The sequence below is a fragment of the Entelurus aequoreus genome, linkage group LG11 (genome assembly GCF_033978785.1).
Source record: "Entelurus aequoreus isolate RoL-2023_Sb linkage group LG11, RoL_Eaeq_v1.1, whole genome shotgun sequence".
NCBI lineage: Eukaryota > Metazoa > Chordata > Actinopteri > Syngnathiformes > Syngnathidae > Entelurus > Entelurus aequoreus.
The window spans coordinates 21388076-21413647 of NC_084741.1; the positions used below are offsets into that span (position 1 = coordinate 21388076).

The 25572-nt window shown below is 40.0% G+C and overlaps 1 protein-coding gene across 3 annotated transcripts in view; it reads left to right on the top strand.

The window, feature by feature from the left end:
* Window positions 1-23233, top strand: part of septin7b (septin 7b) — a 34430-nt gene extending 11197 nt beyond the window's left edge. For 2 of the 3 annotated variants that reach the window (XM_062062678.1, XM_062062680.1), the window contains exons 6-14: window positions 8250-8367; window positions 8508-8600; window positions 8680-8776; window positions 10673-10724; window positions 10818-10946; window positions 12599-12619; window positions 13673-13808; window positions 18938-19080; window positions 22062-23233. In XM_062062678.1, coding sequence (XP_061918662.1) covers window positions 8250-8367; window positions 8508-8600; window positions 8680-8776; window positions 10673-10724; window positions 10818-10946; window positions 12599-12619; window positions 13673-13808; window positions 18938-19080; window positions 22062-22101 — 829 coding nt within the window. In that variant the 3' untranslated portion in view covers window positions 22102-23233. The remainder of the gene's footprint in view (window positions 1-8249; window positions 8368-8507; window positions 8601-8679; window positions 8777-10672; window positions 10725-10817; window positions 10947-12598; window positions 12620-13672; window positions 13809-18937; window positions 19081-22061) is intronic. The other variant, XM_062062679.1, reaches the window with a different exon arrangement.
* The last annotated feature ends 2339 nt before the right edge of the window (window positions 23234-25572 follow it).

Genomic DNA, 25572 nt, shown 5'->3' on the forward strand with positions numbered 1-25572 from the left:
AAACTTGAAACTTGAAACTTGAAATACACAACAATCAGAGATAGATGTGCTGTTTATCATTCACAATCCCTATTAAAGATATGAACTTTTTTTTAATGCATTCTAAGTGGTAAATAAATGAATACATAAATAGTCCATCAATGGGGGCTCTCTATTCCACCCACAAAACCCTCTAAATAACCATTCTGAACCAAGGATGTCGTTGTGGCTTGTGCAGCCATTTGAGACACTTGTAATTTAGGGTTATATAAATAAACATTGATTGATTGATTGATTGATTGATTGATTGATTGATTCAAAACCCGCCAACAGTAGTCTATATACATATCGTGACCTGAACATGAACTAAATATTAGCAATGTGGTTATTATAAGCGGTAACGCAGACAAAGTATTTTTTAGCAGCGGATTGATAACAGACAGCCAATTAGCCCTCTGCAGCTTTTACTGTGAGCTGGCCGCGACGTCCTGCTGCTCTCGCATCATCGCATCTCGGCTTGTCAGAGTTATTCTAGATTATAAATCATGCCTCTCATCTGGATATTAGGAAGATTTAGCCATTAGTCTAGAAGTTGTTCATCTGTGACATTCAATGTATACCCGAAGATGGAGACAAACACACACAACCGAAGACAGTGTCTGCAGGGAGCCTTTGTCTTGTTAACCTTTCGTGTGCATCATGATTAATTCTTCATGTAAACGGGGAGATGTGGACATCCTATCAGTGGTCATCGAAGTAAGAGCAGACATCGTACAGTAAGCTATCGTTTTATGTTTGTAGTTTATATTTCTTGTTCGTCACTTGGCAATACTGCAACATGATGCTTAATGTAAAGATGGATCTGTTCAGCAGAGCTTCTAAAACTTGTAGCTCATTTTCCTTATATTCAGAATCAACTATAAGTTTCTGGAGCATAATTTTTCCCAAAGTAAAGTTTGCATGATTTGCATTGTTTGTGATGAAGGGATCTGTGCTTCCTACCTCTCCGTCACATGATGATGTGTCTGGCTAGCTCAGGGGTCGGCAACCCGCGGCTCTAGAGCCGCATGCGGCTCTTTAGCGCCGCCCTAGTGGCTCTCTGGAGATTTTTCAAAAATGTATGAAGAATGGAAAAAGATGAGGGGGAAAAAATCTATTTTTTTGTATTAGTATGGTTTCTGTAGGAGGACAAACATGACACAAACCTCCCTAAGTGTTATAAAGCACACTGTTTATATTAAACATGCTTCACTGATTCGAGTATTTGGCGAGCGCCGTTTTGTCCTACTTATTTTGGCGGTCCTTGAACTCACCGTATAGTTTGTTTACATGTATTGATTGATATAACTTTCTCCGACTTTCTAGGACGTGTTTTATGCCACTTTTTCTGTCTCATTTTGTCCACCACACTTTTAACGTTGTGCATGAATGCACAAAGGTGAGTTTTGTTGATGTTATTGACTTGTGTGGAGTGCTAATCAGACGTATTTGGTCACTGCATGACTGCAAGCTAATCGATGCTAACATGCTATTTAGGCTAGCGATGTGTACATATTGCATCATTATGCCTCATTTGTAGCTATATTTGAGCTCATTTAGTTTCCTTTAAGTCCTCTTAATTACATTTATATCTCATGACACACTGTCTGTATGTAATATGGCTTTTAATTTTTTGCGGCTCCAGACAGATTTGTTTTTGTATTTTTGGTCCAATATGGCTCTTTCAACATTTTGGGTTGCCGACCCCTGGGCTAGCTCATTATCTCTCAAAATGGCTCTGGAATCTCGATGAGATTGATACTATTTTGATAATATCGAACTACTCGCAAACTTTGGTCTTTCAGTGTCAAAAATTAGATATATAATATAATAGCGTAAATATAGAGGCAACTTGCTTTTCCACTCTACTGGTACTTTAATATTACGTTGTTTATATGTTTAGCCAGTTTTGTGCCACCAAAAGTGTGCCAGTAAAATTGTGCAGCATGGTTTCCTAAGACTACTGCACCCTCCAGGCTTTGTTGTAAATGATAATGTTTGACTGAGTCAGCTGTCTTGTAAAAAAAAAAAAAAAAAAAAAAGTTGGCGGATGCTGACAAAATGGACCGCAGCTGATTAAGACCAACAAGTGTTTGCTGCTTGCTTTAACAGGTATTTTACAGTCCTAAAATGAAGCAATTGCTTTGGTATTTATATTTGAACCGGAAAAATATGTCACATAGTCGAATCAAATCTGTCAACTTTTCTGGATTCTGCTGAAGATTGCTGGAAATTCCCCTTGTCTACCGACATTCCAACTGAAGTTAAAGTCTTCTGGACTGTGATGTTTTTGTGTGATTTATACACAGTAGACGATGAAAGGATGACTTCAACAATCTCTTTATTAATGGGGAACTGCACTTTTTTTTTTTTTGCCTGTCATTTACAATCCCTATGTAAGACAAGGACTCATGTTTTTCTTTTTATATGCATTCTCACTCGTAAATAAACGTTAGCAAAAGTCAACTAACAATGAAGTTGTTCTATTCCACCTATGAAGCACTCTAAAAAAAAAAAACTCTCCAAATCAACGTTTTATATCAAGCATCTTTTTTTTTTTTGAAATTAATCAATCCTACAAAACAAAACACAACAATACCATAATAATGCAATCCAATTCCAAAACCAAACCCGACCCAGCAACATTCAGAATAGCAATAAACCGAGCAATTGAGAGGACACACAAGCATGACACAGAACAAACTAAAAGTAGTGAAACAAAAATGAATATTATCAACAACGGTATCAATATTAGTAACAATTTCAACATAGCAGTGATTAAAAATCCCTCATTGACATTATCTTTACAGACATTTGTAAAAAAAAAAGAATAGTGTCACAGTGGCTTACACTTGCATCACATCTCATAAGCTTGACAGCACACTGTGTCCAATATTTTCCACAAAGATAAAATAAGTCATATTTTTGGTTCATTTATTAGTTGAAACAAATTTAAATAGTGGATCCCATATTCCAATATATGACTCATTATTATCTAAACTAAATGCAGTTTTTTCTACTGATATCATCTCCATAGTTTGTGTGTACCAGTCAGAATGTGTTGGACTATCAACATCTATCCATTTTTTAAATATTATCCTTTTTGTTATTATGCATATTGAAAGAAATGCATTTTTACTCTTTGATGACACGTTACTAAATTGATGGAGATCCCCAAGAATACAAGTTTGCAGTGTCATTGGGATGTTTATATTAAGGAATGTGATTGCTTCTTTTGTTGTTTTCAACCATAACTCTTTTATTCTCTGACATTCCCCCAATAAATGAACAAGAGTTGCCTCGGCTGCCCGACACTTCATACATAACTTGAATCAAGCATCTGAAATGTCCGCGTTTTAAACATAAATTTTTGCGTCAAAATATCACTTCCGCCTTTTTTCTAACAAAATATTGTAGCGTGTAAGGACGGGAGTCGAAGGAGGTTCAAAAGATGCAGCTAATTGTTTTAATGACATTCCGACTTTGTATTCCTATCAGCAATTGAGCAGTAGCTATACAGCCGTGGCTTCTCAGTGCAACAACACAAAACATCGGAAATGTGTCCTGTTAAAAAAAAACGTCCGACCGTAACTCTCTAACACTAACAAAAGTGAGTGAATTATTTAAATCCACTACAATATAAATATAATATAAAAACATAAATAGGATCCAAACAAAATTTGTTTAACGCTTGCCTCAGTCGCAGGTACTCGCTGTTCCTCTTGCCTAAAGGCTGCACCAAATTGCAGGACATGGCGCCGAAACAAGTTCGCTAGTTAGCATAGATAGCATCATCTAGCTAGCTTACTTGTTGTCGCCTGGATTCGCTCTCTGAGCCACAACATTAAAAGTTTTCTACTTCACTGCTAATCATATTTGGATAATTACAATCCGAACACTGTTAGTTCCGAACCAGTTGTAGTTCTAGAGCAGGGGTTGCCAACCTGTCGATCACGATCGACCAGTCAATCTTTAAGACCCTACCGGTCGATCACGATCGACCAGTCAATCTTTAAGACCCAACCGGTCGATTGCGATCGACCAGTCAATCTTTAAGACCCTACCGGTCGATCACGATCGACCAGTCAATCTTTAAGACCCTACCGGTCGATCACGATCGACCAGTCAATCTTTAAGACCCTACCGGTCGATTGCGATCGACCAGTCAATCTTTAAGACCCTACCGGTCGATTGCGATCGACCAGTCAATCTTTAAGACCCTACCGGTCGATCTCGATCGACCAGTCAATCTTTAAGACCCTACCGGTCGATCGCGATCGACCAGTCAATCTTTAAGACCCTACCGGTCGATCGAGAAAATATTGGGAAAATAATGTATTAATATGATAATAGTGACACCCCCCACTCATCAACAGGCACACGTTTTAACCCCTGAACATGCCCGCACGCCTCTCTTCTCTCTCCACCTTCACATCCAGGCGCTCTCGAACTCTCCTGAAGGAATCAATAAAGTACTATCTATCTACACCCCCTTAGCACTTCGCCCACTTGTCTCGCAAACGCACATGATGGCATGACATGCACAAAAATAATGGAGCTGCAACAATGCATTAAGGCTGATTGTTGCAACGCAGTGGTCATTTTTTGCATCCAACATCAAACAACTCTTCCTGCATGCGAGGACTTGCTTTTTGGGGACGCAGCAATCAACCGGCTTCCTCTCTCCAGCGTTGCGGTGTTCCACTGGAAGATCTTCCACAAAATGTAAGGTTCTGTAAATGCCAGCGGCCCGTTCATTGGTCATGGACCCACAGTCGTCGTCATCGCTCGACAGCAACCATGAATATTCCAAAGTAGGGATTTTGTGTTGATTTTTTTTGTACAAAAGTAAACACAGACATCTCCCAGTTTATCCCCTTTTTATCACAAAGAAAAAATCCGCCAGGTGAACAGCTGATTTTACTACCTCTGGTTTTGAGTAAGCCGACTTGCGTCTCATATGTGACCATAGGATGAACAATGTACGACATTACCAGGACTATAGTGGCCATAAACCGTTTCTACAGCAGGGGTGCCCAAAGTGAGCCACAGTTGCCATCTGTGGCCCGTGACTCATTTGCTCTTGGCACATTACAAAAAACACCAGCAAAAATGGGGAAAACGGCAAGAAGCACAATGAGAAAAACACACACCTACATACATTGATTGATTGATTGATTGAAACTTTTATTAGTAGATTGCACAGTTCAGTTCATATTCCGTACATTTGACCACTAAATGGTAACACCTGAATAAGTTTTTCAACTTGTTTAAGTCGGGGTCCACGTAATCAATTCATGGTACAAATATATACTATCAGCATAATACAGTCATCACATAAGTTAATCATCAGAGTATATACATTGAATTATTTACAATCCGGGGGGTGGGAGGAGGAGGGTTTGGTTGATAACAGCACTTCAGTCATAAACAAATGCATCATCAGAGAAATGGGCATTGAAACAGTGTAGGTTTGACTTGGTAGGATATCTACAGCGAGCAGAGAACATAGTTCAGATAGCATAAGAACAAGTATATAAGACATACATACATATATGTAGGCGTAGATCTTGCTTTGATTTTTGGCTGAGACCAGGGTTCGAAGCCCAAGATCAAAAATCATATGAGATGTAGAAAAGTGTTTATCTTTAAAATCAACACACATCTACACGCCTAGGAAAGCTCATGAATTGTATTTGCAAATCACCTGTGTGTGTTATAACTAACTTAACCACTCAGATTCTGTTAAAGAGGTCATACTATGATTTTTATATACATTTTAAATGGGGTCTACATAACATGCATTGGTGGTTTCTTTGGTCAAGATGCATAGATGATGTTTTACAAGCCATCTTCAAGCCGCTTCCTGACCGTCTCTTCAGGATGCAACGTTTTGTGGCTGGTTTTATATATGTGGCACCACTTTGACCGCGTCAGCCACGTTGTAGTTTTTAGCTCTTCCATATGGAGTCTACTTAAAAGACATGAGTTTGACCTATATGCTACTTTATATTAGAAATGGCAACAGCGGATTGTGCATGTGCACGTACGAGCCAGTCTGCCCACAACAAGAGGATAGCGAAAAACAAGGAACTTACAGTATTGACTAAAATCGTTGGACTAAAATAGCGGAGTTGCGCAAAGCTCTTCGGGTAAAACCTTACCATATATTGAGATATCCGCTGATGCCACCAATTGGAAAAATGTTACAAGTTAAGCAAATTCCAAACATTAGTTTGGAGGATGTTTCAAGGAAGGCAATATTGTTTTATAAATACCTCTGCCATTTGATTTCACATTTTCGGGACTTATACACTAATACGCTAAACAAGTACCAATAGGTAAGAAAAGTTGATTTTGTAAATCGACAAATTGAAAAAATCAGCTGTTCACCTGGCTGGTTTTTTCTTTGTGATAAAAATGGGATAAACGGGGAGATCCTTCTTTACCGGTCGTCTTGTTTTATCATATATTACTACCTTTGCACATGTCAATTTGTAAATAGGTCCCCTTTAAATAAGATTCAAAAGCAGAGATAATGGTGTATGTTCTTAGGAAATACTGTATATCTGAAATCTCGGTTTTACTTGTTGGCAGCTCTGTAGAGTCTGTATGCCTTCAGTCTAGATGGAATCACTTAAACCTACAGTACTTGTAACTGCACACTATAAAGAGCCCTCTGTCCTTTATACGAGACATTGTTTGTGCAAGTGTGTCCTCAGGCTGCACTCATGCCTCTGGCACATGTTGAAACTCATGAGGTTGTGCGACCCTTTTTTTTTAATGGCAGATTTGGCTGTTAATCATTTTGAATTCTTTCCGTATAGGACAACTAGCGCACATATGTTTCAAATAATCATAAAATATTTTGCATTCAGCCAGAGATGAAATGCAAGCTCATTGAGGCAAAAATGAATTGTTTCTGCAATCCTGCACAAGGACATTATTAATGTCAATTTTAAGTCAGGAGCTACTAACACACGTCAGTCACATTTCTAAGTCTATCAGTCAAACCATTTTACTTAGAAATGAATTAAAATAAAAACTACAAGAATAAGCTGCGGGGAACACTGTTATGCCATATTTGTAGTGTGCCTTCATTGTATTGAAATGTGTTTCTACTTGCACAAAGTTGATGTTTGTTACAGACTATACAAAAATGTCACGAGTATTAGAACTTCTTGCTCTCTGCATTTCTGTCTTCAGTGACTGCTAATCACAATACGTTTCTGCTTGTAGTGCCAGCTATAGTTTAACAAAAAGTAAAATGATACTCAAAGTAAACATTCCATGTTCGCCTTGTGTGTAGTGATCCATAAATGTCCCAGGCATATTTATCCAGCTCGCCAGTGGCCAAGAATAACTCTGCTTTTCTCATGACTACAAGGTCACCCCGACGTTGCAAACATCCGTCTGGTGTCACAGATGGTTTCTTACTTTGTTTGCTTTAACTCCATGTCCCTCCTATAGAAGGACTGATAGAGTCCTTAAGAGTAGTTACACATCCAAATACACATGTGTGCATTCTGTATTCTTGAACTGAATGAAATAACCTGTCTTTACAAGGATAACACACATTTGTGTTCAATCTAGGGCTGCATGATTCTTGAAAAAAACAGGAATTGTGGTTTTGTTGCTTAGAATTGAGATTGCGATGCTGTAAGATTCTGCACATGCGGTGTTCAGGACCATCTGCTTATGTTTTAAAGAAATTAGTACTGTTATTATTATTAGACTTCTCATTGCCTTCTGCTTTAAGGAAACTTCAACCAATGGTCTTTTTCCGTTCTTCATGGAATGTCCCAGAAGGACAGTTAATGGGTGCTGCAGATGAGACAATTTTTTTCTAATATATTTTCTTCGTAGAAAATACCAGAAAGACTGAACATAATCCATCAAGTAAAAAAACAAATAAATAATCATAATAAATTGCAAGCCAATGAATGGTAGTCCCCACCGGCGAGGCTTGCTGGTGGCGTTGTCTCTCAGCGGGGAGAACCGGGACAGCTGCGCTAACTCGTCCTAGCCGGCGAGACTCACTTGGGAATGGGGAAGGAATGTTGGCGGGTAAAAATATTTCTAATTTATTGAGAAATTAGTTCTCATGTTGGTGTGGATAGAAATTGCATCTTTTTAGGTTAAAAAAATAAATCAGCCCTAAATGGATGATAGAAATAGATATAATACGCCTATTTTTCATCGTGGCCCTGATTTTGTTCATGTAAATGCAGACTGAAGCCCTTGGACATCGAGTTCATGAAACGTCTGCATGAGAAAGTCAATGTCATCCCGCTGATCGCCAAAGCAGACACGCTCACGCCAGAGGAATGTCAGCAGTTCAAGAAGCAGGTCAGGGCTTTCCACAAAAAAAAAGTCATGTCCCTCAGCCTGTTCTGTCCTTCTCGAGTTGTGGTTACCTTTATGACATTGATTCTCTCACTGTGTGTTTTTGAAGCGGTCACGTGACTAACATCTTCTCTCGCTGACAGATCATGCGAGAAATCCAAGAGCACAAGATCAAGATATACGAGTTCCCCGAGACGGATGACGAAGAGGAAAACCGCCTGGTGAAGAAGATCAAGGTGCCGTCAGCTGCTCGCACCGTCACGCTTTAGTCTGACTCCACGCTTATTTATTGAACCATATATTTGTTGTTTGCAGGACAAGCTGCCGTTGGCCGTCGTGGGCAGCAACACCATCATCGAGGTGAACAGCAAGCGGGTCAGAGGCCGACAGTACCCCTGGGGGGTTGCAGAAGGTTTGTGCTTGACTCTCATTAATAGTTATGATTGAAATAGTATGTGGCCCGTGTTAACTGTACAGGCAATGGTCAAAGCAACACTTTCAACAAAGAAAAAAAAAAAAGTTCTAAGTCACAGTAAACCAAATGTACGTTGCCAGGGCCCACGGTGCACCTTTTGATACTATTATTATATCATGATAATGCATGTTGATGACACCTCCAAACAAACAAGCGAATGACCGCATCCTCAATGCAGTTTGCATCCACGCTAGTAGGCTAGCGACTAACATCCCTCCGCAGTGCAAAGCTGTTTTTAAGTCAGCAATCCTGGCCTCAATGGCAGCAAATAAACTGTTTCTTGCAAGTATCCATAGGAGGATATGCTAACCACACGCTACAGCTCTTTAATGTAAACGTAGGTGGACGGACTGATACAAATATCGACAGTAACAATAACAAGTATATGGTTGATACTACAGTGGTAATAGCTTTTTTTTTTTTTACGATTAAAATAATCTGTTTTTGTTATTGTTGACAAGCTCAGGAAATAAGTCCCTGGACATCCATCCATCCATTTTCTACCGCTTATTCCCTTCGGGGTCGCGGGGGGCGCTGGAGCCTATCTCAGCTACAATCGGGCGGAAGGCGGGGTACACCCTGGACAAGTCGCCACTTCAATGCAGGGCCAACACAGATAGACGGACAACATTCACACTCACATTCACACACTAGGGCCAATTTTAGTGTTGCCAATCAACCTATCCCCAGGTGCATGTCTTTGGAGGTGGGAGGAAGCTGGAGTACCCGGAGGGAACCCACGCAGTCGCGGGGAGAACATGCAAACTCCACACGGAAAGATCCCGAGGCCGGGATTGAACTCACGACTACTCAGGACCCTGGACACAAGAGTGCTTTAAAAGGGAACTGCACTTTAAAAAAAAATTGCAGATCATTCACAATCCTTATGTAAGACAAGCACATTTGTCTAATACTCTAATTTGTAATATATGGCAAGTACGGGGTGGCCATAAAGCCAATGGGAGTAATCTATTGCGCCCATAAAAGCCCTCTACAAAATCCAAAAACCGCCAACAATACTCTATTTACATGTCGTGAAATTAATAATAACAGAGTATTAACAATATTGTTAATACAAGCGCTAACGCTGAGTAACTATTTTTAGCGGCACCGCGATCAAAGAGAGCTAACTAGCTAATGCAGCTATTTGTCAATAGCTGCATTAGCTAGTTACGCAGTACGGCTTTATAGCTTACCAAAGTCGTGCCAAAACATTTTGACAGATTTTTGAACGCTGTGTGTAATGTTCTATATTTTCAATGAAACATTTAAAGTTTTGGGGTTGTTTACTGGGATCATATTGCAGTCTACACGTATCTCTTATGTGTGACTATCATCTACTGGTGACACTTGTTACACTATGTACCAAATAAAATTGCTTCGAGGTCGGTAAGCAGAACCAGAATTATTCCGTACATTTGGCACAGGGTTTTAAGGTGTACTGTAAATTTTTGAGAAAATGAATGCATTTTAAGTGCACCTTATAGTCCAAAAATATGGTAATTAAATATTCAAACAGTGTTGCTGTTCAAACTGTGTAATGTTACAGTGGCCAAAAATATTAAATATATTTGTTAAATAAAACCTCTGCCTTGTTGTTAATGAATACTTATGAATACTGTTTTTTAATGCTGGTCATCATGGTGGTGTTTGCGAGTCAAGTGTTTAAGAAAGTGGTACTTTGTGAAAAAAGTTTGAGAACCATTGGCTTATAGGGAAGTGGAGAGGGAAGATTACTTGTTGAAGGGGGAGATGACTAACAAAGTATAAAGCAAGTGACCCATTTCATTTTTGTAAGTTTGTAAGTTCCTGACAATTGTATTTCTCCTCTAGTTGAGAACAGTGACCACTGTGACTTCACCATCCTCAGAGACATGCTCATCAGGTACTACCTCAGTCAAAGACATGTACCAGACAACAGTATCCATTGAAAGCATGCAGACATGAGACAACGTTTGTCTACTCCCTGCCACCACAGGACTCACATGCAGGACTTGAAAGACGTGACAAACAATGTCCACTATGAGAACTACCGCAGCAGGAAGCTGGCGGCCGTCACCTACAATGGCGTGGAGAACAACAGGGCCAAGGGTCAACTGTCCACCAAGTGAGTCTGGACACAGCCAATGCCGTTTTGACACGACATATATTTATGCACTCACACATACCAGAAGTAGTGACAGTATTTGTAGTCCTCTTTGCATCAAAGTAGGGCTGGGCCATATGGACGAAAAAGTATATCTCAATATGTTTTTACTTAAAGTCGATATTCGATATATATGTCGATATATTTTCCTGTGAAAATATACATATAAAAGATATTTATTCAATACACTCATTGTAGGTTTCTTGGACGTCGTCTACATCGCTGAAAGAAACATCTAAGAAAGAGAATCCCTCTGCCATATTCCACTAGCTTTTCTAAATATATAAATCGCCCGCTTGAATATTCCCTCTTCTATTCACCGACTCGCTCGTTGTCATTTGGGATGTATGTTGTGATTTCCCTTCCTGGTCCGATGACCTGCCCTATCTTGCCTCTGATTGGCCTGCCCCTAATGTTTTGCCCTAGTCTTAACTAGGGCTGCAGCTAACGATTGATTTGATAATCGATTAATCTGTCGATTATTACTTTGATTAATAATTGAATAAAAGAGACAAACAACATTTCTATCCTTTCCAGTATTTTATTGAGAAAAAAACAGCATACTGGCACCATACTTATTTTGATTGTTTCTCAGCTGTTTGTACATGTTGCAGTTTATAAATAAAGGTTTATTAAAAAAAAATTAAAAAAAATAAAATAAAAAATTGCCTCTGTGCATAGCATAGATCCAACAAATCGATGACTAAATTAATCGCCAACTATTTTTATAATCGATTTTATAAGATTTAATCGATTAGTTATCGCAGCCCTAGTCTTAACCAATCGTGACTCATAGTAAAACCAACCAACCTATCATGGATGTTCTTATACGTAAACCAACCATTCATCATTGATGTTTCCCGTATATGTTGTCCCCTGCTCGTGGAGTTGTACTAGTCCACTTCTTTCTTTCTCTTCTCCCTCTTTCTTCTTTTGTAGCATGTAGCTTAGCCAACCGCTACATGGGTCTAAAAATAGCTAAGCTATGAAAATCAGTAGCAAAACTACTGCCAAGCTATTGGGAAATGTAGTTAAGCTCAATTTTAGGTTAATTATTTTTAATGGTAAAGTTTACTTTTCACCACTGCAGCCGTGAACCGGAATGGATGATCAAAAACTGTACTAATTACGGGAAAACCGTAGTTGTTGGCGAGTATGTAGAAGTTTGCGTTTTACTTACTAGTTGGTGACTGGCACACAGTCAGACTCCATATTTACTTGTGTTTTGTTGTTGTGGGTCAGTACAGTGGGGGGGAGAAGGCACACACGTCTTGGAAGGAGGAAGGGGGCGGTGGTATAATAGCCCGTGGAGTGTTGCGAGGGAGAACAAGGAACACAACAAATAAGCGGCGTTTGGTCATTTTAACGTGAAATTAATTATGTCGATATTACGATATTTTCTTCATTCATATCTTGTTTAAAAATCGATATGTCTTACGAACTCGATATATCGCCCAGCCCTACATCAAAGTATGCAAAGTTGAACCTTGCTAACACGCTCAGCTAAAATCACAACTCTGCTAACACGCAGCTCACAACGTTCGACACACTTTTAGTGCATGAGCTCATCATTGCATGCTGTGTTTGTGTGTGTGTGTTTAATCGTTTTTTAGAATTGACGCTGTTGAAGGAATGTAAGTGTTTTTAACTTATTTTCACCTTTTTTTCCAAACCTTTCTGTGGCCGTCGCTTTCATTCCTCTTTTGTTTCCTTTTGGCTTTGCTGGGAGCTCCACCCGATCCCACCCCAACCCCCACTCCCAACACCATCCCCTGGCTCATGTTTCCAGGCTGAACAAGCAGAAAATGATGTGGCATGCTAGCGCCTATAAAAGGAAACGTTTTAAATGGATGATATAGCTTTCTTGTAGGGTTGTGAATCTTTGGGCACCGCACGATTCAATTCTTGGGGGTAATGATTCGATTCAAAATCGATTCTTGATTCAAAACAATTCTTGATTCAAAATCCATACTTTTTGATAACATTAAGTGCCAGTTCTATGATTAACTACATTCCTCCATAAAATAAACATTTCTCAATTTTTTTATAGCACTTAGAAGAAAATTGGGTTTGTTTAGTAAAAGGCTTCCCAGACATTTAATAAAGTCACATACAAATAAGACAACAAGAGAAGAGTCCCACAATTCTCTTTTTTAAAGTAAATCTGTACAGCAGATATGGGCATCTACATCAACAATATGATTTGCCTGAGTAGCTGAGTGACAGGACTGATTACATTTTTTTTAAAGTGATTTTTGATTATTACTATTTTTTTAATCGATTAAGAATCGTTACGAATAAGAATCGCGATTCATTCAAAAATAAAAAATTTTTTTTTGACACCCCTGCTTTCTTATCTTTCTGCTGGATTTTAAGGACTTTAATCTTGTAAACGTTTAATGGTAATGCAAACCAGTCAGCAGTTTTTCTTGGCGATTGACCCCAAAACCTTCGTTGACCTGTTTTCAAAAGTCTGGTTCTTTTCTTCTATGCCACTGCTCACTGTTGTCATAACCCTATTACATGTGCCGTGAACACGTCTGAATGTACAAGACGAACTCGGATGGACTTGAAAGTCACTCGGAAATGTCCTGTTATTTATTGTTGGAACAGGGCTAAGTGGGTGTGTGCTGTGCTGATTTGTGTGTGTGTTTTAACGTGTGTGTGTGTGCGCCCGGATGTCATAGGAGTCCTCTGGCCCAGATGGAGGAGGAGAGGCGGGAGCATGTGACCAAGATGAAGAAGATGGAAATGGAGATGGAGCAGGTGTTTGAGATGAAAGTCAAGGAGAAAGTGCAGAAGCTTAAAGACTCTGAAGCAGAGGTAACACACAAACCTACCTTTCTTCCTTGCATTTACACAAGGGCTGCAACAATGTGCTGATTAATTTGATTACAAAAAAGCTGTGATTTGTATTTTGTTCCTTAGATGATTAATTTAATGAGTATAATACGCACACATTTGTTCCGCGGGCTGCTCCAATAGAGTGCACCTATTGGTGATGCAGGTCGTGGGTGTGTGGGTTTGTGGGGGTGTGTGGGTGGCAGCACCTATTGGTGATGCAGGTCGTGGGTGTGTGGGTTTGTGGGGGTGTGTGGGTGGCACAGTGGAGTGCCAAGAGAGATGGCTCAATGAAAAACAATAGTAAGGTGGGAGTATGGCTGGGAAATATGGCCTTTTATTAATATGTCAATATTTTTGGGCCATGTCACGATACACGATATATATCTCGATATTTTGCCTTCGCCTTAAATTAACACTTGATGCACATGTTTACGTGTGCTTATGGCTATGAGTTTTTTTTCCCTTTGCCTCAGTCTGGACCTCCTCTTTCCTGTTCTGTCTCCCTGTAATGTTTGTCTGATCTTGAATGGAATTGTGCTGAAAATCTTAATTTTCCCTCTGGGATTATTACCGAAAGGGACAAGCGGTAGGAAATGGATGGATGGATGGATTATTAAAGTATTTCTGATTCTGATTCTGTTATAATCACACCAGTATGATGATTCTATGTGTCTACATTAAAACATTATTGTTCATACTGCCTACTGAAAGGCCTAGGCCTACTGAAACCTACCACTACCGACCACGCAGTCTGATAGTTTATATATCAATGATGAAATCTTAACATTGCAACACATGCCAATACGGCCGGGTTAACTTATAAAGTGCAATTTTAAATTTCCCGGCAAACTTCCGGCTGAAAACGTTTCGATATGATAACGTTTGCGCGTGACGTCAACGGTTGAAGCGGAAGTATTCGGAGCCCATTGAATCCAATACAAAAAGCTCTGTTTTCATCTCAAAATTCCACAGTATTCTGGACATCTGTGTTGGTGAATCTTTTGCAATTTGTTTAATGAACAATGGAGACTGCAAAGAAGAAAGTTGTAGGTGGGATCGGTGTATTAGCGGCAGACTACAGCAACACAACCAGGAGGACTTTGAGATTGGTAACAGACGCGCTAGCCGAACGACCTCACCTTGACTTCCTCCGTCTCCGGGCCGCCGACCGCATCGGTGATCCGGTGAAGTCCTTCGTCGTACCGTCGATCGCTGGAACGCAGGTGAGCACGGGTCGTGATGAGCAGATGAGAGCTGGCGTAGGTGCAGAGCTAATGTTTTTAGCATAGCTCTGTTGAGGTTCCGTAGCTAAGTTAGCTTCAATGGCATCGTTAGCAACAGCATTGCTAAGCTTCGCCAAGCTGGAAAGCATTAACCGTTACATGCCCAGAGTTTGGTAGTATTGTTGATCTTCTGTCTATCCTTCCAGTCAGGGACTTATTTGTTTTGTTTCTATATGCAGTTAAGCCCGATGCTATCACGTTAGCTCAGTAGCTAAAGTGCTTCACCGATGTATTGTCGTGGAGATAAAAGTCACTGTGAATGTCCATTTCGCGTTCTAGACTCTCATTTTCAAGAGGATATAGTATCCGAGGTGGTTTAAAATACAAATCCGTGATCCACAATAGAAAAAGGAGAGAGTGGGGAATCCAATGAGCCCTTTTACCTAAGTTACGGTCAGAGCGAAAAAAGATACGTTCTGCACTGCACGTTAGTCCTTCACTTTCACGTTCCTCATCCACGAATCTTTCATCCTCGCTCAAATTAATGGGGTAATCGTCGCTTTCTCGGTCCAAATCTCTCTCGCTGCTGGTGTAAATAGGAAAATGTGAGCAGCCCTTCCTCCGGTGTCGTCACGCTACTTCCGGTAGGGGCAAGGCTTTTTTTTATCAGAGACCAAAAGTTGCGAACTTTATCGTCGTTGTTCTATACTAAATCCTTTCAGCAAAAATATGGCAATATCGCAAAATGATCAAGTATGACACATAGAATGGATCTACTATCCCCGTTTAAATAAAAAAAAATTCATTTCAGTAGGCCTTTAATATATGCTCATTTTAAACTTTCATGCAGAGAGGGAAATCACAACTAAGTCAATGTACCAAAACTGTATTAATTAAACAGTTATTAAGCAGTGGCACAAACATTCATGTAATGTCAAAACAGAAAGTGCAAGATTGTCAGACATTTTAAAACAAGCTATTAGTGCACTTTTGTGCATGATGTCACTAAGATGACATATCAAAACAACACTAAATTAAAGTGCACTTTTTGTACAGAATGCCACAACAATATTTTAAAACAAAGTGCACTTTAGTGCATGATGTCACAGAAGATATTTAAAAAACTAAAATAAAAATGAGCTGCATAATAGGAAATCAAATATTGTATGTCCTTCGCTATGTGGTAGGTTTCTGCGGACGTTATCTCCTTCTGTTGTTGACTATTTTTTGTTGATGTGGAAATGGAAAACGCCAGGCTCAATTGGGTCAGTGCTGATTTTGTTGGCTCTGGCACCGGCCGAGATGTTGACATGCAGAGTTTCAAGCATTCTTCACTCTCTAGCGGGTGACTTTTCAAATGATGATATAAATTAGTAGTGCTGCTACTTTTTGTGGCAACACTTTTGCCGCATACTTGACATATTACGGTTGTCTGTTCAACATCTTCCCGCTTGGAGCCGAACCACCGCCAGACGATGGACCCCGTGCTGTTTTTCTTGGGAATTAATTATTCCTCCATTTGTTACCAGATTGGCACCTTCTCTCTCTCGTATTACCACTCGCACGGCTCCGCTAGCACCACCTGCCACAGCTAACTTTACCCATGCTGCTACCTCTCTGCTCCGCGAGAGCGTATGACGTTGCACGCGCGACAGTATGTGACGTATGTAAGAAGGTGCGCTTGTTTTATGTCTCTGTGAGGAGAGACAAGAAAGAGGGAGAAAAGCTTGAAGTGTAATGCCCGCAGGTAAAAGCAACTGCGTGAGAACATATACTCGAATACTCACGATATAGTCATTTTCTATATCGCACAGAGACAAACCCGCGATATATCGAGTATATTCAATCCCGCGATATATCGAGTATATTCGATATATCGAGTATATTCGATATATCGCCCAGCCCTAGTTGGGAGAAGAGCAAAGGGCCCAAAGATGAGAGGTTTTCCGATCAATTAAAAGACAGACATTTTGGTACAGCTGGGAGATAACATATCAATATATATCGCGATAGACACGTAATGGATATCAATTTAAAAAAAATATTTGTCATGAAAAAAACTGAAGTAAGGTTAGTTGCATGAACAAAAGCACTTTCTCTCTGGTAATCGAGCAACGCAGGAAGTGATAACTGATCACTGGGAGCGACACGTTAACAGCCACTCAGGTAACAGTATCAACTATCAAGTTTGGTTGCACCATTTTGTTGTCACACTGTTAATTCTCTGCATGAAGTTAGAAGAGAAACTAAAAATGAGTGCTGCTGAGAGTGCAGAAATTGTGGGTAAAACAGGAGTCAAGTCACCGAATAGAGGCAGATTTTAGGATTTTTTAAATCAGACAATAGTCACATTGAGGCGCTCGTAAACAGTAATACCACACCACCTTAGCCCCATGCTCACCTTTGAGCACAACAGGCACTTAACCTGCAGAAAATAGTTCTTCTCAAGTTTACATTTTCACACTTTGCACTATTTTGTTACACTTTATTAGCATTTCTTACATATTTTTTATTGTTGATCCTTCATTTTAAGAGGTTATTGTTAAGTGTTCAATGTGATTTTAGAATTTTGTTTACATTGTTTGTTTGGGTGTTTTCCATGGTTGCGTTGACATTTCCTTTCCTTTCTGCCTTGATAGCTGAGGGGATTATAATCATAAGAAGGTCACATTTTAAATAAAATGTTTTACATTTTATATGTCTTTCTCTTGGTCCTTATTTTGAATGGGTCATAACAGATATCAATAATTATATCGACCAATATAAAACACTTACCGTATTGTATAGAGCCCAAATTTTCAAAGAAACAAATAATTTTACATATATTAGCCGCACTTAACTATAAGCCACAGATATATATTGGTATGAAATATTTTGTAAATGTTTATTTGCATACCTTAATTATTTCCAAACGGTGCCTGTCACACGGCAGTAAAACGGGTGATAAACAAAACAGAAGTCATCGTCATGGACCCACTAGCTGCGGAAGCTAGCTCTCCAATCAGCTGAACAGACTCAACAACTCCACGGTGACGTTTTGGTGAATTTACTGAGCAATTTGGGAAACTGAAACAATACAAAAAGAATGGCGTTGTAAGTTAATAATTCTAACACAGACACTTGTATTTGTGTTAGCATATTCGCTAATGCTAACAACACTTGATTACATTGCGATAGCATGTACAAATATGCATGAAAACACCCCTACAGATATCACACATGGAACGGTTTAATAAGTATAAATAGTTGTAGTTATACTGTAAAACCTACAAACGTTGCTTGGAGTGATGATTGAAGAGTCCTTTCAAGCAGAAACGCTATGGACAAATAAACTATGGTTCAAGGCACAAAACAAAAAGTACATTGTCAATCCGCAACACCCGCAGTGAGCAAATTCGTCCAAAAGATGGCGCCATAGCACAAACAATAACACCTTTACAGTGTCTCTGTCTGTGTTACTTGAAAACTATTTGTTGAATAAGAAACATTATGGCCATTAGCGAAGACAAATCCATAAATTAGCTGCACTGTTTTGCAAGCCGCAGGGATCAAAGAGTGGGAAAAAAGTAGTATAGTCAGAAAATACGGTATATCGTGAAAGTTTTCAGTCATGTCGCCCAGCTCTAATCATATATAGTGTTGCTACCATGTGAAAAGTAACATTTCAATGTGTGTTTATAAGAAGACAAAGTTAATTAGAAAAATCCTTGCTTAATTTAACTATTTTCCTTTAAAGATACTTTTAGGCTAGAAAGTGTGTTTGATCGCTCAAACAAGTTAATTGATAGATTATTCGATTACTGATTTAATCATTTGCTGCAGCCCTAATTCACACTTCCGCAGTGGATGACATTTTCCAAACATATTATTTTGTTTCCTGCGTAGCTTCAGCGGCGCCACGAGCAGATGAAGAAGAACCTTGAGGCGCAGCACAAGGAGCTGGAGGAGAAGAGGCGTGTGTTTGAGGAGGAGAGGGCAAACTGGGAGGCTCAGCAACGCCTGGAGCAGCAGAGACTGGAGGCCTCCAGGTATCTGACGTCATGCACTGATTTCCTCCCGACACTGACGCCATTGTTCACTAGTTACTGATTACTGCCACCTGTTGGCCACATTGCTTAAAGGGGTGGTATTGTGATTTTTTTTTTCTATATTTAAAACACTTCCTTGTGGTCTACATAACATGTAATGGTGGTTCTTTGGTCAAAATGTTGCATAGATTGTTTTACAGACCATCTTCAAGACGCTTTCTGACCGTCTCTTCAGGATGCGCCGTCTTATCTATGTGCCTCCACTTTGAGTGTGTCTTCTCCCCGCAATCTTTGTAGTTTTTAGCGGTTCCATATGGAGTCTACTGACAGATCTGTTTGAACTATACGCTACTTTGTATTAGAAATTTCAACAACGGAGGATGCATGTTCATGTACGAGACAGTCTGCCCCACAACAGGAGGACAGAGAAAGAGGAACTTATTGACAACAATGGCGGACGTGTACAAAGTTTTTTGTGTACATCTCTTCCATATATGGATATATCCGCTGACGTCACCAATGGGAAAAACATCATAATTGGGGTAAATTCCGATAGGCTTGTTTGGAAGAAATGTGAAGGAAGGCAAAATTATTTGATAAACTTCTCCACCAAGACTTCACGGTTGGATTTCACATTTTCGGGACTTCCACAGATCCCAAATACACAATAGCAGGTACCATTTGGTAAGAAGAGTGTGTTTTGCATAATAGGTCCCCTTTAAATCTTTTGTCAGTTTCCCACATTTTAATCCGCTTTAAGGCAAACTACCGTATTTTCCAGACTACAGAGCGCATCGATATATAAGCCGCACCCACAAAATTTGACAGGGAAATTGTTTTCCCCCATATATTAACCGACTATAAGCCGCAGATATATACATTGTGAAATTAGTTATTTACACAGAAATATTTTGTAAATGTATACCTTAATTGTTTCCAAACGGTGTCTATAACACGGCAATAAAACGGCTGATTAAACAAAACAGAAGTCATCGTCATGGACTTATTATCTGCGGAAGCTAGTTCTCCAATCAACTAAACAGCCACAATAACTCCACTGACGTTTTGGTGAATTTTACGAAACTAAAACCATACAAAAATAATTTTATTGTAAGTTAATAATACTAACACAGACACCCGTAGACGTGTAAGCTTATAAGCTCATGTTAATGACGCTAGCTTCATTACACTACGATAGCACGTCCAAATATGCATGAAAACACTCCTACAGACATCACACATGGTACGGTTTATTATGAATTGTTTTAGTTATATTGTAAAACTTACAAACGTTGCTTGGAGTGATGAAGAATCCATACGAGTAGTAATGCTATGGACGGCCAAAAGACCACTTCTACTTCCGGTTGAAAGCACGGAATGAAAGGACACTGCAGCACCTACAGTGAGCGAACTTGTCCAAAAGATGGTGCCATAGCATAAAGTTTTTAGTGCATTTGCTTTTTTTTTTTTTTTTTACTATTTTTATTATGGTCGTTAGCGAAGAAAAATCCTAGGAAAAAGTAGCGGTTTATAGTTCGGAATTTACGGTACTTCATGTCCTTGCCTTGAAAGTGTACAGTGTGGCGTATTGGTACATATTTGGATGCCTCTTGACATCCAAATCGCTGCCGTTGTGTCTTTGGGCAGGACACTTCACCCTAGCCCTTGGTGCCGCTCACACTGGTGAATGAATGATGAATGAAAAATAAGTGGTGGTCGAAAGGGCCGTAGGCGCAAACTGGCAGCCTCGCTTCCGTCAGTCTACCCCAGGGCAGCTGTGGCTCCAAATGTAGCTTACCACCACCAGGTCTGAATGAATAATGGGTTCCCACTTCTCTGTGAGCGCTTTGAATATCTAATAGTAGAAAAGCGCGATATAAAATCTAATCCATTATTATTTATTATTGCATAATGTCCATAGAGGAAATTTATTGCAGATACCGCATTTTTAAGACCTTTTCAAATTGTTTTGCTTTTAGCGGCAATGTCTTTTTTTGGACTTAAACGCAAGCAACATCGCTTCCTGGACTTGCTGCTCGCACACGGATGTTATCGTACATGTACATGTCAAACTACTTCCATAACGTAAATGACCGCCATAACCACAACACCAGGGGGAGCTCCACAAACCACGTTAAACCCAGATTCCGATCTAACAAAGGTCTTAACTCATTCTTCTTCTATGCCACATCAATGTGGAATGCACTCCCAACAGGTGTAAAAGCAAGTGCATCTCTATCCTCCAAAACCGTACTAAAAGAACACCTCCAGTCAACTACAACCCTAGCCTAACCCCCTCCCACCACCACATCCCACCTCTCCGAATTGTAAATAATCAAATGTAAATAATCAAATGTATATACTTGTTCTTATGCTTTCTGAGCTCACTATGTTCACTGCTCGCTGTACATATCCTACCAAGTCAGACCTACACTGTTACAATGTCCATTTCTCAGATGATATAATTGTTGTTGACTGAATTATGCTGATAGCAACCCAACCTAAACCCCCCCAACCCCCTCAACATCCCACCCCCGGATTGTAAATAATGTAAATAATTCAATGTATATACTCTGATGATTAACTTGTGTGATGACTGTATTATGCTGATAGTATATATGTTTACCATGAATTGATTAATGTGGACCTCGACTTAAACAAGTTGAAAAACTTATTCGGGTGTTACCATTTAGTGGTCAATTGTACGGAATATGTACTGTACTGTGCAATGTACTAATAAAAGTTTCAATCAATCGTGTTAGAGATCAGATGAGATGTCGTCATAAAGCCCTTTGAGGCACTTATTAAGGGCTATACAAATAAACTGTGATTGATTGATTATATCAGACATTTTTGATGCAAGCTGTTTCGTTTTAATATTCGACCGATTCGCATTGTCAGTATTGGTTCGGGACACCCCTAATATTTACATTTTGTTGACAAGTATACAAACTGACTCTGCGCTTTGTGTGTTTTGACAGAACTCTGGAGAAGAACAAAAAGAAAGGCAAGATCTTTTGAAGAGACAGTCGTCAGGACCAAGTCGACTTAGTTCTGTTTGCCAACGTTGCCGCTCAGGGCATCATCAGTGTGTGGCACTGACACCCCCGTATCCTTCCTCTTTTCTCTCCCGACCTTCCTCTGTGTTCCTGCACCCGGCCACTAGGGGGTGTCTGTTGCTCTATGTGTGGGTGTGGGGTTGGGGGGCGCGATAGTGGCAAATACATTCGGAACCAGCGCCCTCCCACCCCCACACTGCCTCTGGACTCATCATTGAAGAATGTGTTTACTTTAAAACCGTAAAACGTACAAAAAGGCCAAACCCATGTTATTTTTTTAATTATTATAATTAATATTGGTGTTGTTATTACTGAATACCGCCCCAGCCCCGTCCCCCCCTCTGCAGTGCTCCTGTCCTCCAAGGTTGCTTTTTAAATGATGGTGGTGTTTTGACTGTTGTACAATCACATTCGTTTACAGGAAAGAAAGTCCGCTTGTTAACGAGAACATGAATCTGATTGTCCTACATGCAGGAAGATGACATTGACTTATCTTTTTTGTTTTCTTTTCAACGTAAACCCGGTGAACCTTCTTTTTTTTAACCCTTCCTCTCCCAGTGCAACAGCATAAAATGAAACGGTGTCAATGTCAAGAATGAGACTAAATTAAAACAATAAAATGCACCTTGGGCCTTTTTTATAGATACAAATAATGGCTTAAGCTTCTTATTCCTGCAATATAAATACTTATGTCTGTTCAGCAATCTCCACTAGTTTTGGACCACCATTTATAATGTTGAAAGTATTATATTTCACTTTAGTTTATTTTTATATATATATATATATACATACACACACACCGAGCCAGCTGAAGTAAGAAAGACCTGCTTTTGTACGTGTAGAAGAAAAGAAAACTTAACAGCTGCGTCCACTGTTTGTAAAATAATACTTCCGTAATCAGAGGACACCCTGGACGCCCAAACAATAATAAAAGGAATTAAAAACCTAAAATTTTTCAAATGCGCTGCAAACTGCCAGTGGGAAATGAAGAGTCAACACCGCATTTTTGCTTTGGCTATGTACTCCATCTTTGTATTTTTAATGTTATTTTTCATTTGTATTGTACAAAGTCACTTAATAAACCTGTGATCATACAGCGGGGTCAGGTGGGTTTATTATGTACTCTCAAATGTGTGCACTCAATTTGAGGACTTCAACTGAGACATCTGTTGCAGGTTTCGTGTTGGCCACTGGGGGCCGCTGTCTTAAATTTAATTGTCTATGAAGTAGCCTCATAATAATTACATAACCTCTTTATATGAATCTATCGATAAAACGATCCAAAACATGTTTATATACACATGCATATATATATAAACACTATTTTTAAATCCAAACATATATACTCTTGCAATTTGTTTATATTACAATATTATAAATATTGCAATATATGTATATATTACAAGATTATAAATATGTATCATATTTATATATTATATATTTGTAATAACCATTAATAATAAAACTAATACTTATTTGATGTAAGTTTATATATATATATTTTTTTCTTTAACGTTAAGGCTAGTATGTCATGCAGAGGTGTACTTCTAACAATTTTAGAGACCACTGATATGTATAGTCGCTGTGGGGGGGTTGCAAATGTTTTGTTTTCCTGGGGGAGCGTAACAGAAAATAATTGAGAAGCTCTGATCAAAAGTGACGTAATGGCAGTTTAATTGGTTTTCACCACCAGGCTCCGCCCACTATGAATAGGTACAAATAATCACTGACCAATCCAGCACATCAGGGTGTTATTATAGCAATTATGATCAAAATCTAAATGTGTGGAGCGGAGTTATTAACGTTGCTCAGAAAGGTTCATTATGTCTTCTTATTCATACACAAATTAATGTTTCGTGTTTTGTGGCGAACCATCAGATCAAAGTTTGGCGCCCCGCCCACGCCCTGTGGCATCGGCAAAATGTATTCACGTTTTATCATAGACCCTCAGTTTAGTATCTGTCTGATCATCTAAAGTGATCTAATGACGGTTTGGTAATGGTGAGGTAGCAGTTTTCGCCTATGAATTGGTACATATAGGGATGACCCATACGCCACTTCAAGGTGTCATCATTTGTACCAGTTAGGATTAAGATCTGAATTCGTCAGGCCAAATTATCTAAGTTTTATGTTGTTAAAAATGTCGTGGCGAGCCATCAAATTGAAGTTTGGCTCCATGCCACGCCCGCATCCTATGACCTAGGCCAGGGGTCGGCAACCCAAAATGTTGAAAGAGCCATATTGGACAAAAAATGCAAAAAAAAAAATCTTATCTGGAGCTGCAACAAATTAAAAGCCTAACATAATTGTTATAATGAAGGCAACACATGATGTAAGTGTCTATGTTAGTGACGCAAATCTTTGTTAAAAGAAATGTTGTATTTTAATTTTTATTCTACACATTTTTGCAACATTGGAAAACTTTAGTATAATGGAGGCTTCTCACAGGATGAGATAACTTCTGGAAATTACTGCCTTAGAATGACCAAAGGGTCAGAGAGTATGGGGTAACGGGACTGTCTTATTGTGGCGGTCCGCTCCCTGTATGATCAGTGTCAGGGCTTGGTCCGCATTGCTGGCAGTAAGTCGGACCCGTTTCCAGCCACGGTTGCCCTTTCTCACCGATTCTGTTCATAACTTTTATGGACAGAATTTCTAGGCGCAGTCAGGGCGTTGGGGGGATCTGGTTTGGTGGCTGCAGGATTAGGTCTCTGCTTTTTGCAGATGATGTGGTCCTGATGGCTTCATCTGGCCAGGATCTTCAGCTCTCACTGGATCGGTTCGCAGCCGAGTGTGAAGCGACTGGGATGAGAATCAGCACCTCCAAGTCCGAGTCCATGGTTCTCGTCAGGAAAAGGGTGGAGTGCCATCTCCGGGTTGGGGAGGAGATCTTGCCTCAAGTGGAGGAGTTGAAGTACCTCGGAGTCTTGTTCACGAGTGAGGGAAGAGTGGATCGTGAGATCGACAGGCGGATCGGTGCGGCGTCTTCAGTAATGCGGACGCTGTATCGATCCGTTGTGGTGAAGAAGGAGCTGAGCTGGAAGGCAAAGCTCTCAATTTACCGGTCGATCTACGTTCCCATCCTCACCTATGGTCATGAGCTTTGGGTCATGACCGAAAGGACAAGATCACGGGTACAAGCGGCCGAAATTAGTTTCCTCCGCCGGATGGCGGGGCTCTCCTTTAGAGATAGGGTGAGAAGCTCTGCCATCCGGGGGGAGCTCAAAGTAAAGCCGCTGCTCCTCCACATCGAGAGGAGCCAGATGAGGTGGTTCGGGCATCTGGTCAGGATGCCACCCGAACGCCTCCCAAGGGAGGTGTTTCGGGCACGTCTGACCGGTAGGAGGCCACGGGGAAGACCCAGGACACGTTGGGAATACTATCTCTCCCGGCTGGCCTGGGAACGCCTCGGGATCCCCCGGGAGGACCTGGA